At 68.2% G+C, this 13224-nt stretch overlaps 1 protein-coding gene across 5 annotated transcripts; it reads left to right on the top strand.

The window, feature by feature from the left end:
• Positions 1-291: 291 nt before the first annotated feature.
• SMARCC2 (SWI/SNF related, matrix associated, actin dependent regulator of chromatin subfamily c member 2) lies at positions 292-13218 on the top strand. Of its 5 annotated transcripts, none has more exons than XM_040618474.1 (28): positions 292-450; positions 599-718; positions 3177-3262; positions 3596-3677; positions 3765-3857; positions 3961-4030; positions 4190-4259; positions 4404-4479; positions 4568-4699; positions 4812-4927; positions 5024-5148; positions 5255-5314; positions 5399-5436; positions 5723-5853; positions 5951-6022; positions 6887-7000; positions 7089-7242; positions 7378-7470; positions 7723-7845; positions 7917-7979; positions 8064-8322; positions 10895-11056; positions 11136-11200; positions 11307-11436; positions 11529-11695; positions 11800-11934; positions 12041-12359; positions 13072-13218. In XM_040618474.1, the coding sequence occupies exons 1-28, from the start codon at positions 340-342 to the stop codon at positions 13206-13208; spliced, it is 3303 nt and encodes a 1100-aa protein (XP_040474408.1). In that variant the 5' UTR covers positions 292-339; the 3' UTR covers positions 13209-13218. The 5 variants fall into 5 exon arrangements, with proteins under 5 accessions (XP_040474408.1, XP_040474409.1, XP_040474410.1 ...); XM_040618475.1 differs by having other exon boundaries at positions 7726-7845; XM_040618476.1 differs by lacking the exon at positions 7378-7470.
• The last annotated feature ends 6 nt before the right edge of the window (positions 13219-13224 follow it).

Genomic DNA, 13224 nt, shown 5'->3' on the forward strand with positions numbered 1-13224 from the left:
GCGGGTAACGCTGGTGCACATCGCGGGCGGGAGAACGTGGCGCGTCCCGGGGGCGGCAGGGGGCGGTAGAGCGGGGCGGGGCCGGCAGGGGGCGGTAGAGGCGCAGGGCGGCGCGGGGCCGGCAGGGGGCGGTAGAGCGGGCGTGGCGCGGGGCCGGCAGGGGGCGGTAGAGGCGCAGCGCGGCGCGGGGGCCGGCAGGGGGCGGTAGAGGCGCAGGGCGGCGCGGGGCCGGCAGGGGGCGGTAGAGGCGCAGCGCGGCGCGGGGCCGGCAGGGGGCGGTAGAGCGGGCGCGGCGCGGCGCGGCGGGAGGCGGCGGGAGGCGGCCCGGCCCGCTCGAAGATGGCGGTGCGGAAGAAGGACGGCGGCCCCAACGTCAAGTACTACGAGGCCTCGGACACCGTCAGCCAGTTCGACAACGTCCGCCTCTGGCTCGGCAAGAACTACAAGAAGGTAGGCCGCCGCGGCGGGCGGGGGGCGCCGGTGCTGGCCCTCCCCCCCCACACACCGGGCCCGGCCTGTCACGGCCCCGCCGCCATCGCCGCCCCCGCCCCCCCGCGGGCCCGGCCCCGGCGGCGGCGCTGACCCCCCGCCCCCGCAGTACATCCAGGCCGAGCCCCCCACCAACAAGTCGCTGTCGAGCCTGGTGGTGCAGCTGCTGCAGTTCCAGGAGGAGGTGTTCGGCAAGCACGTCAGCAACGCGCCCCTCACCAAGCTGCCGGTGAGCCCCCGCCGCACCGGGCACCGGGCACCGGCACTGGGCACCGGGCACTGGGTACCGGGCACTGGGTACCGGCACTGGGCACTGGGCATTAGATACTAGCACTGGGCACCGGGCACTGGGCACCGGCACTGGGCACTGGGCACTGGGCACCAGCACTGGGCACTGAGCATCGGTCACTGGGTACCAAGAATCGGGCACTGGACACTGGGTACTGGGCACCAGGCACTGGGCACCGGGCACTGGGCACTAGACACTGGGCACAGGCACTGGGCACTGGCACTGGGCACTGGGCACCAGCACTGGGCGCTGGGTGCCGGCACTGGGCACTGGGCACTGAGCATCGGTCACTGGGTACCAAGAATCGGACACTGGACACTGGGCACAGGCACTGGGCACCAGCACTGGGCACTGGGTGCCGGCACTGGGCACTGGGCACCAGCACTGGGCACTGAGCATCGGTCACTGGGTACCAAGAATCGGACACTGGGCACAGGCACTGGGCACCAGCACTGGGCACTGGGTGCCGGCACTGGGCACTGGGCACCAGCACTGGGCACTGAGCATCGGTCACTGGGTACCAAGAATCGGGCACTGGACACTGGGCACTGGGCACTGGGTACTGGGCATCAGGCACTGGGCACCGGGCACTGGGAATGGGGCACTGGGCACAGGGGGCGCAGGCAGCGGCAGCACAGACAGGGACATGGGGGGCTGGGGGCTGCGCCCCAGTGGGGGCTGCAGCCCAGCAGGACACGGGGACCAAGACCTGAGCAGGGACAGTGCCCCAAAAACGTGGGGACAGCACCCTGGTGACCCAGGGACGGGGCCCCGGTGACCCAGAGATGCACCCAAAGACCTGGGGACAGCACCTTAATGACCCAGGCACGAGGCTCCGAGCAGGGACAGCACCTGATGACCTGGGGACAAGGCCCCAGTGACCCAGAGATGGGCCCCAGAGACCTGGGGACAGCACCCCGATGACCCAGGCATGAGGCCTGGGCAGGGACAGCACCCAAAGATGGGGGGACAGCACCCCGCTGACCCAGGGACGGGGCCCCGGTGACACAGAGATGCGCCCCTAAGACCTGGGGACAGGGCTGAGCCGGGGGAGTGCCCCACAGACCCAGGGAAAAGGCCCCAAATTGGTGGGGACAAGGCCCTGAGCAAAGGCAGCACCCAAAGATGGGGGGACAGCACCCCGATGACCTGGGGGACTGAGCCCTGAGCAGGGACAGCACCCCAAAGACCTGGGGACAAGACGCCGGTGACCCCATACAGCATTCCTGTCACCCAGGGACAGCGCCCGGTGACTGGGGACAGGGCCCCAGTGTCCTGGGGACAGGGCCCGGTGGCACTTGGGCACTTGTCCTGCTGGGAACTGTCCCCCAGGCAGGGTCTGTGCCCCAGCAACCAGGGGACAGTGTCCCCGTAGGGACAGCACCCTGACACTGGGACAGGGCCCCGACCACGGACAGCGTCCCAAGGACTTGGGGACAATGCCTTACGGTCCTGGGGACACCACCCCTGGGACCACAGGACAGTGTCCCAACACAGGGACGGGTCCCCAACTGGGGACGGTGCCCCAGCACTGCAGGGACTGTGTCCCCACCTGGGGACAGGGCCCGATGAGGGGATGGCACCCCGACATGGGGATGGCACCCCGAGGAGGGGACAGCACCCCGATGTGGGGATGGCACCTCGATGTAGGGACAGCACCCAGACGGTGGGGGTGGCACCCCGACATGGGGAGGGGGCACCCCCACAAGGGGAGGGGGCACCCCAACAAGGGGAGGGGGCACCCCAACAAGGGGATGGCACCCAGATGTGGGGATGGCACCCAGACGTGGGGAGGGCACCCAGACGTGGGGATGGCACCCAGACATGGGGAGGGCACCCAGATGTGGGGATGGCACCCAGACGTGGGGAGGGCACCCAGATGTGGGGAGGGCACCCAGATGTGGGGATGGCACCCAGACATGGGGAGGGCACCCAGATGTGGGGATGGCACCCAGACGTGGGGAGGGCACCCAGATGTGGGGATGGCACCCAGATGTGGGGAGGGCACCCAGACGTGGGGATGGCACCCAGACATGGGGAGGGCACCCAGATGTGGGGATGGCACCCAGACGTGGGGAGGGCACCCAGATGTGGGGAGGGCACCCAGACGTGGGGATGGCACCCAGACGTGGGGAGGGCACCCAGACGTGGGGAGGGCACCCAGATGTGGGGAGGGCACCCAGATGTGGGGATGGCACCCAGACGTGGGGAGGGCACCCAGATGTGGGGATGGCACCCAGACATGGGGAGGGCACCCAGATGTGGGGATGGCACCCAGACGTGGGGAGGGCACCCAGACGTGGGGATGGCACCCTGCCCAGCTCCCTGCCGCACCAGGGTCACAGCCCCCCCCTTGTGCCCCCCCCCCCCTTCCCCCACCCCTTTCTTCCCGTTACAGATAAAATGCTTCTTGGATTTCAAGGCGGGAGGAGCCCTGTGCCACATCCTGGCAGCAGCCTATAAATTCAAGAGCGACCAAGGATGGTGAGCGCCCGTCTGCGCCCGTCCCCTGGGGGCTGGGGGTCCCGGGAGCAGCAGGGGGACAGGGTGGGGGTCCCGGGGACAGGGGTGCGGGGGGGGGGGGGTCCCCTCCGTGGGAATGCCCTGGGGTGTCCTTGGCCAGGGGCTGCACGAGGGTGGGCTGGTTGTAGGGCTCCCACCTCCATAGCAAGCAAGTGCTGGGGCGTGTCCCCCTGCCCCTGTGGACCCCTGGTGGGGTTCAGGCGCGTGTCCCCCCCCCACCCCCCCAGGCTTTGGATGCTGTCGAGGAGACCTGAGCTGTGGCTTTCATGAGAGTCGCTCTTTTCTTCCAATAAGGCGGCGTTTCGATTTCCAGAATCCCTCGCGGATGGACCGCAACGTGGAGATGTTCATGACCATCGAGAAATCCCTGGTGCAGGTAAGAAACGCTGCCCCTGCTCCCCCCACCCCCACCCCGGGACCCCCGAGTCCCCTACCCACTCACCGCTCTGCTCTCCTTCCCCAGAACAACTGCCTGGCCCGGCCCAACATCTTCCTGCACCAGGAGATCGAGCCCAAGCTGCTGAGCAAGCTGAAGGACATCGTCAAGAGGCACCAGGTCGGTGGCAGCTCTGGGGGGGGGTGGGGGGCACGGGGGGGGGCCCATCCAACGCCTCCTCCCAGCCCTGAGCCCTGGACCTGCTCCCCTCCTCTCCTCGCAGGGCACGGTGACCGAGGACAAGAGCAACGCGTCCCACATTGTCTGTCCCGTCCCCGGGAACCTGGAGGAAGGTGGGTGCGAGGGGGAACCCCTTGCTGTGAGCTCATGGTGAAATGCTGGGGGGTGGGGGGTGGGAGGGGGGGGCCCGAGCTGCCCTCGGTGTCACGGGCGGCTCTCGGTGGGTCGGTGGGTCCATGCTCAGCACCAGTCCCGCTCCGTGTCTCCCACAGAGGAGTGGGTCCGGCCGGTCATGAAGCGCGACAAGCAGGTCCTGCTGCACTGGGGCTACTACCCCGACAGGTGAGGGGTCCCGGGCAGGGGCTGGGGGGTGCGGCTGAAGCCTGATGGAGCCCCCCCCCCCCCCCCCCCCCCCCACCTCCCATGCCCGTGGCGTGCCCACGCCGCCGTGTGTGCCGCGCTCACCCCATTCCTCTGCACCCACAGCTACGACACCTGGATCCCCGCCAGCGAGATCGAGGCCTCTGTGGAGGACGCCCCGACGCCGGAGAAGCCCCGGAAGGTAACGGGGGTCCCCAGGCTGGGATGGCGGCTGCAGCCCCCTCCCCTGCCCGGCAGCTGCCTGATGTGCCCGCACCCCTGCCGGGCAGGTCCACGCCAAGTGGATCCTGGACACAGACACCTTCAACGAGTGGATGAACGAGGAGGACTACGAGGTGACGGACGAGAAGAGCCCCGTCACCCGCAGGAAGAAGATCTCGGCCAAGACGCTGACGGATGAGGTCAGAGCAGGGTGGCAAAACCGCAGCGGCGGGACTGCGGGGGGGGGGGGTCTTGGCTTGGCCATCCCGCTGGGTTTGACCCAGCGCCAACCCCCCCCCCATCCCCCCTCAGGTGAACAGCCCTGACTCGGACCGGCGGGACAAAAAGGGGGGCAACTACAAGAAGCGAAAGCGCTCGCCCTCCCCCTCGCCCACCCCAGAGGCCAAGAAGAAGAACGCGAAGAAGGGGTGAGCCTGGGCTGGGGGGGGGCGGCAGGGTCAGATCCAGCACCGGGGCAGGGTCCGGTGGTGACTGGGGCACGGGGGGGGTCTCTCCTTTTGCAGACCCTCCACCCCCTACAACAAATCCAAGCGGGGGCACCGCGAGGAGGAGCAGGAGGACCTGACCAAGGACATGGACGAGCCCTCACCCGTCCCCAACGTGGAGGAGGTCACCCTGCCCAAGACAGGTCAGGGTCGGGGGGGCCACCAGCCACCCCACGGGGTCCCCCCTGCCACGAACGTGGGCTGGGGGCCCATCCTCAGGGTGCTGAGCGCCGCTTCCCTCCGCTGCAGTCAACACCAAGAAGGACTCGGAGTCTGCGCCTGTCAAGGGCGGCACCATGACGGACCTGGGTGAGTCCAAGCGCTGGGGCCGAGGTCCCCTGGCACCGCGGGGCTGGCGGTGCCCAAACCCGCCCCTGCGCTCCTCTCTTCCAGACGAGCAGGAAGATGAGAGCATGGAGACAGCCGGCAAGGTGAGGTGTGGGGCCGTGCCCCCCCCCCCGCGCCCCAGCCCCCCACTCCTCCAGGGAAATGTTCCCACCCCGGCAGCGGGGTCGCCGTCGCTGGGTGGTCGCTGCTTTATCCCTCTTGTCCCTCACCTGGGCACCAAAATGCCCCTTTCTGCCCTTCCCCTCGCCCTGGGGCTGCAGGTGGCTTTGCCCTGGGCCGCTGGCCTCATCCTGCTCTTGGTGAGGATGAGGAAGGGTGCAAAAGCAGGGCTCAGGACCCCCTTGCCCATGCGGCGCTGGTCTCTGGCAGGATGAGGAGGAGAACGGCACTGGGAGCAAGGGGGAGCAGGCCAAGAACCCCGACCTGCACGAGGACAACGTGACGGAGCAGACCCACCACATCATCATCCCCAGCTACGCCGCCTGGTTCGACTACAACAGGTACGGCGCAGCCCGGGAGGGCAGCGGTGCCGCGGGGTGCTGGGCAGACGGTGCGGCGGCGCCGTGCCGGGCCCTCCCCCAGCGTCTTATCCTGCAGTGTCCACGCCATCGAGCGCCGAGCCCTGCCCGAGTTCTTCAACGGCAAGAATAAATCCAAGACCCCCGAAATGTGAGGCTGAACCCCCTCTCCGCCCCGAACTTCCCCAGCCCTCCCAGTGCCGGTGACGCTGTGGCCAGCGCTGCCTCCCGGTGCCGGTGACACCGTGGCTGGTGGTACCTCCCGGTGCCGATGGTGCCGAGGTCAGTGCTGCCTCCCGGTGCCAGTGACACCGTGGCCGGTGCTGCCTCCCGGTGCTGGTGGTGCTGTGGCCAGCGCTGCCTCCCGGTGCCGGTGGTGCCGTGGCCGGTGCTGCCTCCCGGTGCTGGTGGTGCCGTGGCCAGTGGTACCTCCCGGTCCCGGTGACGCTGTGGCCGGTGCTGCCTCCCGGTGCCGGTGGTGCCGTGGCCGGTGCTGCCTCCTGGTGCTGGTGGTGCCATGGCCAGTGGTACCTCCCGGTCCCGGTGATGCTGTGGCCGGTGCTGCCTCCCAGTGCCGGTGGTGCCATGGCCGGTGCTGCCTCCCGGTGCTGGTGACGCTGTGGTTGGTGCTGCCTCCCGGTGCTGGTGGTGCCGTGGCCAGTGGTACCTCCCGGTCCTGGTGATGCTGTGGCCGGTGCTGCCTCCTGGTGCCGGTGGTGCCGTGGCCGGTGCTGGTGGTGCCGTGGCCAGTGGTACCTCCCGGTCCCAGTGATGCTGTGGCCGGTGCTGCCTCCCAGTGCCGGTGGTGCCATGGCCGGTGCTACCTCCTGGTGCTGGTGGTGCCGTGGCCAGTGCTGCCTCCCGGTGCTGGTGGTGCCGTGGCCAGTGGTACCTCCCGGTCCTGGTGACGCTGTGGCCGGTGCTACCTCCTGGTGCTGGTGGTGCTGTGGCCAGTGCTACCTGCCGGTGCCGGTGGTGCGGTGGCCGGCACTGACGCCTTGCCGCTCTCCCGCAGATACTTGGCTTACCGCAACTTCATGATCGACACGTACCGGCTGAACCCGCAGGAGTACCTGACCTCCACGGCGTGCCGCCGCAACCTGGCCGGCGACGTCTGTGCCATCATGCGGTGGGTCCGGCGCTGGCTGGGCTGGGTGGGGGGGGGGTCGGTTTGGCACCCGGGGGACCCGCAGGGTCTGAGCCCTGGCTCTCCGCAGGGTCCACGCGTTCCTGGAGCAGTGGGGCCTCATCAACTACCAGGTGGATGCCGAGAGCCGGCCCACCCCCATGGGCCCCCCGCCGACCTCCCACTTCCATGTGCTGGCCGATACGCCCTCGGGGCTGGTGCCGCTGCAGCCCAAGACCCCCCAGGTGGGTGCGCGGGGGGCGGCCGCTCCTCGCCCAGCCGCGTCCCCCCGCTGCCTTCCCCCGGTCCCCGCGGGGGCCGGGTGCGGGGTTGGGGTGGGGGGGTGGGGGGGGATCGCACAGCTTCGATCCGTGCCTCAGGGCCGGCAGAGCGACGGCGACGCCAAGACGGGCCGCAAGAGCAAAGAGATCGAAGACCTCGTCACCGAGACGGTGAAGGGGAAGCCGGAGCTGGTAGGCGGCTCCTTGGGGTCCGTCGCCCCGCCGCTGGCCGAGGAAGGCTCCTTCCCTCCTCCCCCTCGCGCCCCGCATGCCGCCCTGCCCCGGGGAGCAGGGACGCGGGGGGGACACCGTGACGAGATGGGGCACGAAGGCTTCTCTGGGGTAGGGGTGGGGGGTGGGGGGTGGGGGGGACACACACACACACCGGCGTCGCCACGGCCTGTCCCCTGCGCCGTGTCCCCAGCGCCCCCTCTCCTCCCCCAGCAGCAGACCTCGGCCTCGCAGCAGATGCTGAACTTCCCCGACAAGAGCAAGGAGAAGCCGGCCGACATGCAGAACTTCGGCCTCCGCACCGACATGTACACCAAGAAGAACGTCCCCTCCAAGGTGGGGCACCCCCCGGTCCCCCTCCCCCCGCCCCCCTCCCCCCCGCCGCTCACCCCTCTCTCCCCCCACAGAGCAAAGCCGCCGCCAGCGCCACGCGGGAGTGGACGGAGCAGGAGACGCTGCTGCTGCTGGAGGTGAGGAGGGGGTTGGTGGTCCATGGGGAACGGGGGGACGGGACCGCCGGATCCCACCGACGCCCCCCCCGCTCCGTCCCGCAGGCCCTGGAGATGTACAAGGACGATTGGAACAAGGTGTCGGAGCACGTGGGCAGCCGGACGCAGGATGAGTGCATCCTGCACTTCCTGCGGCTGCCCATCGAGGACCCCTACCTGGAGGACTCGGAGGCGTCGCTGGGGCCGCTGGCCTACCAGCCCATCCCCTTCAGCCAGTCCGGCAACCCCGTCATGAGCACCGTCGCCTTCCTGGCCTCCGTCGTCGACCCCCGCGTCGCCTCCGCCGCCGCCAAGTCGGCTCTGGGTAACGCGGCCCCCCGCGGCGTGGTGGCGGGGGCTGGGGGGGGGGGGGGGGGGGGGGGGGGCTGGGTCCTGGGGGACAGGGTCTGTGGGGAGGGGTGAGTCCTGTCCCTGCAGGGTGTATCCTATAGGGGCGTGGGGTGAGTCCCACAGGGAGACAGGATGAGCCCTATAGGGATTCTATAGGGAGGCAGCGCGAGTCTTATGGGGAGATGGATGGGGACAGTCCAAGTCCCATGGGCAGGTGGGACGAGTGCTATAGGGGGTTCTATAGGGAGTCCATAAGTCCATGGGGAGGTGGGCTGAGCGCTATAGGGGGTTCTATAGGGAGTCCATAAGTCCCATGGGGAGGTGGGATGAGTGCTGGGGGGGGGTGTCCTATAGGGAGACAGTCCAAGTGCTATGGGGAGGTGGGATAAGTGCTATAAGGGGTCCTGTAGGGAGTCCATAAGTCCCATGGGGAGGTGGGACGAGTGCTATAGGGGGTTCTATAGGGAGAACGTACGAGTCCCTATGGGGAGGTGGGATAAGTGCTATAGGGGGTTCTATAGGGAGTCCATAAGTCCCATGGGGAGGTGGGACGAGTGCTATAGGGGGTCCTATAGGGAGACAGTCCAAGTCCCATGGGGAGGTGGGATAAGTGCTATAGGGGGGTCGTATAGGGGGAGGTGGGATAAGTGCTATAGGGGGGTTGTATAGGGAGTCCATAAGTCCCATGGGGAGGTGGGCTGAGTGCTATAGGGGGTTCTATAGGGAGAACGTACGAGTCCCTATGGGGAGGTGGGATAAGTGCTGTAGGGGGTCCTATAGGGAGACAGTCCAAGTGCTATGATGAGGTGGGATAAGTGCTATAGGGGGTTCTATAGGGAGTCCATAAGTCCCATGGGGAGGTGGGATGAGTGCTGGGGGGGGGTCCTATAGGGAGACAGTCCAAGTGCTATGGGGAGGTGGGATAAGTGCTATAGGGGGTCCTGTAGGGAGTCCATAAGTCCCATGGGGAGGTGGGACGAGTGCTATAGGGGGTCCTATAGGGAGACAGTCCAAGTCCCATGGGGAGGTGGGATAAGTGCTATAGGGGGGTCGTATAGGGGGAGGTGGGAAAAGTGCTATAGGGGGGGTTGTATAGGGAGTCCATAAGTCCCATGGAGAGGTGGGCTGAGTGCTATAGGGGGTTCTATAGGGAGAACGTGCGAGTCCCTATGGGGCGGTGGGATAAGTGCTGTAGGGGGTCCTATAGGGAGACAGTCCAAGTGCTATGGGGAGGTGAGGTAAGTGCTATAGGGGGTCCTGTAGGGAGTCCATAAGTCCCATGGGGAGGTGAGATGAGTGCTATAGGGGGTTCTATAGGGAGAACGTACGAGTCCCTATGGGGAGGTGGGATAAGTGCTATAGGGGGTTCTATAGGGAGACAGTCCAAGTGCTATGGGGAGGTGGGATAAGTGCTATAGGGGATCCTATAGGGAGTCCATAAGTCCCATGGGGAGGTGGGCTGAGTGCTATAGGGGGTCCTATAGGGAGACAATCCAAGTGCTATAGGAAAGTGGGCTGAGTGCTATAAGGGGTCCTGTAGGGAGTCCATACAAGTCCCTATGGGGAGGTGGGATAACTGCTATAGGGGGAAGTCCTATAGGGAGACCGTATGAGTCCTCTGGGGAGGTGGGCTGAGTCTATAGGGAAACAGTCCAAGTCCCATGGGGAGGTGGGCTGAGTGCTATAGGGGGTCCTATAGGAAGCCAATATGAGTGCTGTGGGGAGGTGGGCTGAGCGCTATAGGGAAACAGTCCAAGTCCCATGGGGAGGTGGGCTGGTGCTATAGGGGGTCCTATAGGGAGTCCATACAAGTCCCTATGGGGAGGTGGGTTTAGTGCTATAGGGAAGTCCTATAGGGATACAGTATGAGTCCTATGGGGAGGTGGGATAAGTGCTGTAGGGGGTCCTATAGGGAGACAGTCTAAGTCCTATAGGAAAGTGGGCTGAGTGCTATAGGGGGTCCTATAGGGAGTCCATACAAGTCCCTGTGGGGAGGTGGGCTGAGTGCTATAGGGAAACAGTCCAAGTCCCATGGGGAGGTGGGCTGAGTGCTATAGGGGGGGTCCTATAGGGAGACAGTCCGAGTGCTATGGGGAGGTGGGCTGAGTGCTATAGGGGGTCCTACAGGGAGACAGTCCGAGTGCTATGGGGAGGTGGGGTCCTATAGGGAGACAGTCCGAGTGCTATGGGGAGGTGGGCTGAGTGCTATAGGGGGTCCTATAGGGAGTCCATACAAGTCCCTATGGGGAGGTGGGCTGAGTGCTATAGGGGGTTCTATAGGGAGACAGTCCGAGTGCTATGGGGAGGTGGGCTGAGTGCTGTAGGGATTCCTCTGAGGTGGCAGGATGGCTCTTGTGAGGAGGTGGGCTGAGTCCTATAGGGCATTCCATGGCGGGGGGTGGGTGGTGGGACAAGTCCTGCGGGGTGACAGGATGAGCCCCGTGTGGTGCTGGGACAATGGACGGGGGCCAGACAGTGCTGGGGAGCGGGGGCTGGCTCGGAGGGGTGCTGGGGCCCTGCTGAGCGCCCGCGGCGCTGCCCCGCAGAGGAGTTCTCCAAGATGAAGGAGGAGGTGCCCACGGCCTTGGTGGAGGCCCATGTCCGCAAGGTGGAGGAGGCGGCCAAGGTGACGGGCAAGGCCGACCCCGCGTTCGGGCTGGAGAGCAGCGGCATCGCCGGCACCGCCTCGGACGAGCCGGAGCGGATAGGTGAGGGGGTGCCGTGTGATGAGTTTGCCGGGCCTGGGGCGGGGGGCAATGGGGTCTGACCCTGCGCTTGTGTCCCCAGAGGAGAGCGGCGCGGAGGAGGCGCGGGCGGAGGCGCAGCCGGCGGAGGAGAAGAAGGAGGCGAAGGTAGCGGCTGGTGCGGGGAGGGGGCGCGGGGGCCGGGGGAGGGTGGCTGGTACGGGGCGGGGCGGGGGGGGGGACTCAAGCGGTCGTGGGGCTGGTGCCTCCCCAGGAGCCCCGGGACGGTGCTGGCGAGGAGGAGGCGAAGGAGAAGCCTGGGGAAGCGCCCAAGAAGGAGGAGGAGACGGGGAAGGAGGCCGAGGGCGAGAAGGAGCCTGACAAGGGTGATGGCGATGGCACAGGTGAGGGGGGGGGGGTCCAGCTGGGCTGGCAGGGGGATGCTGAGCCCCCCACAGCCCCGCCCCGCCATCACTATCGTGCCCCCCCCCCGCAGGGGAGCCGGAGAAGGGGAAGGAGGCAAAGGGGGGGCTGGACGAGGCGCCCAAGGAGCCACCCGAGCCTGAGGCCGAGCGCAAGGCCAAGGTGGAGCGGGACATCGGCGAGGGGAACCTCTCCACCGCCGCCGCCGCCGCCCTGGCCGCCGCCGCCGTGAAGGCCAAGGTGAGGGGCCGGGGTCGGGGCTGGGGGGGTGCAGCCCGGGCGTGGGTGCTGACCCCCCCCCGTCCATCCCCGTCCCCCCCCCGTCCATCCCCGTCCCCCCCCAGCACTTGGCGGCGGTGGAGGAACGTAAGATCAAGTCGCTGGTGGCGCTGCTGGTGGAGACGCAGATGAAGAAGCTGGAGATCAAGCTGCGGCACTTCGAGGAGCTGGAGACCATCATGGACCGGGAGCGCGAGGCTGTGAGTGACGGTGGCGGGGAAGGGGGGTGGGGGGGGGGGGTGGGGGGGGCTCCAGGCGCTCACCCCCACTCCAGCATCCTCTGCTGACCCCCCCGTGTCCCCCCAGCTGGAGTACCAGCGGCAGCAGCTGCTGGCGGACCGTCAGGCCTTCCACATGGAGCAGCTGAAGTACGCGGAGATGCGCGCCCGCCAGCAGCACTTCCAGCACCTCCAGCAGCAGCAGCAGCAGCAGCCGCCGCCGCTGCCGCCGGGGGCCCAACCTCTGCCCCCCGCCGCCGGTGCCCCCCTGGCCCCCGCCGCCCACCCGCTGGGCGCGCCGCCCGCCCCCGCCATGGTGGCCCCCGCCGAGCCCGTGGGGCAGCCGCTGCCCGGGGCCCCCCCACCGCAGCCGCCCCCGCCGCCGGGCGCCCCGGCCGTCCCGCACGGTGAGGCGGGGTACCGAGGGCTGGGGGGGGGGTAAGGGGGGTGGGGGGGGTCTCAATGCCGGGGGGTACCAAGGGCTGGGGGGGGGCTGGGGGAGGGTCTCAATGCTGGGTGCCCTGGGTGTCCCCGCACAGTGAGGTGGGGGTACCGAGGGCTGGGGGGTCTCAATGTCAGGGGTACAGAGGGCAGGGGGGGTGTGGGGTCTCAATGCTAGGGGTACCGAAGGGTGGGGGGGGGGGGTCTCAATGCCGGGGGTACCGAGGGCTGGGGGGGGGTCTCAATGCTGGGTACCCCAGCTGCCCTGCCTGGTGAGGTGGGGTACCAAGGGCTGGGGGGGGATTTGGGATGGGGGGGGGTCTCAACGCTGGGGGTACTGAGGGTGGGGTGGGGTCTCAATGCGGGGCTACTGAGGGCTGGGGGGGGGGTCTCAATGCGGGGGTACAGAGGGCTGGGGGGGATGTGGGATGGGGGGGGTCTCAATGCTGGGGGTACTGAGGGCTGGGGGGGGATGTGGGATGGGGGGGGTCTCAGTGCTGGGGGTACCGAGGGCTGGGGGGGGGTCTCAACGCGGGGGTTCCGAGGGCTTGGGGGGGTCTCAATGCTGGGTACCCCAGCTGTCCCACCCGGTGAGGTGGGGTACGGAGGGCTGGGGGGGTGAGGGCTGGGGGGTCTCTCAGAGGCAGGGGTCTCGGCGCTGACGCCCCCTCCCCACAGCCCCGGCGCCGTTCCCCGGGCAGCAGCCCCCCCCCAGAGCCTGGCTGGGAGCCTGGGTGGCAGCGGCCACCCCGCCGTGCCCGGTAATGCGCCCGCCGCCCTGCCCCTGGGCTTGCCTCCATCCGCCATCCCATTGAGCATGGCTAACCCCCC

The sequence above is a fragment of the Falco naumanni genome, chromosome 20, assembly GCF_017639655.2.
Source record: "Falco naumanni isolate bFalNau1 chromosome 20, bFalNau1.pat, whole genome shotgun sequence".
Classification (NCBI taxonomy): domain Eukaryota; kingdom Metazoa; phylum Chordata; class Aves; order Falconiformes; family Falconidae; genus Falco; species Falco naumanni.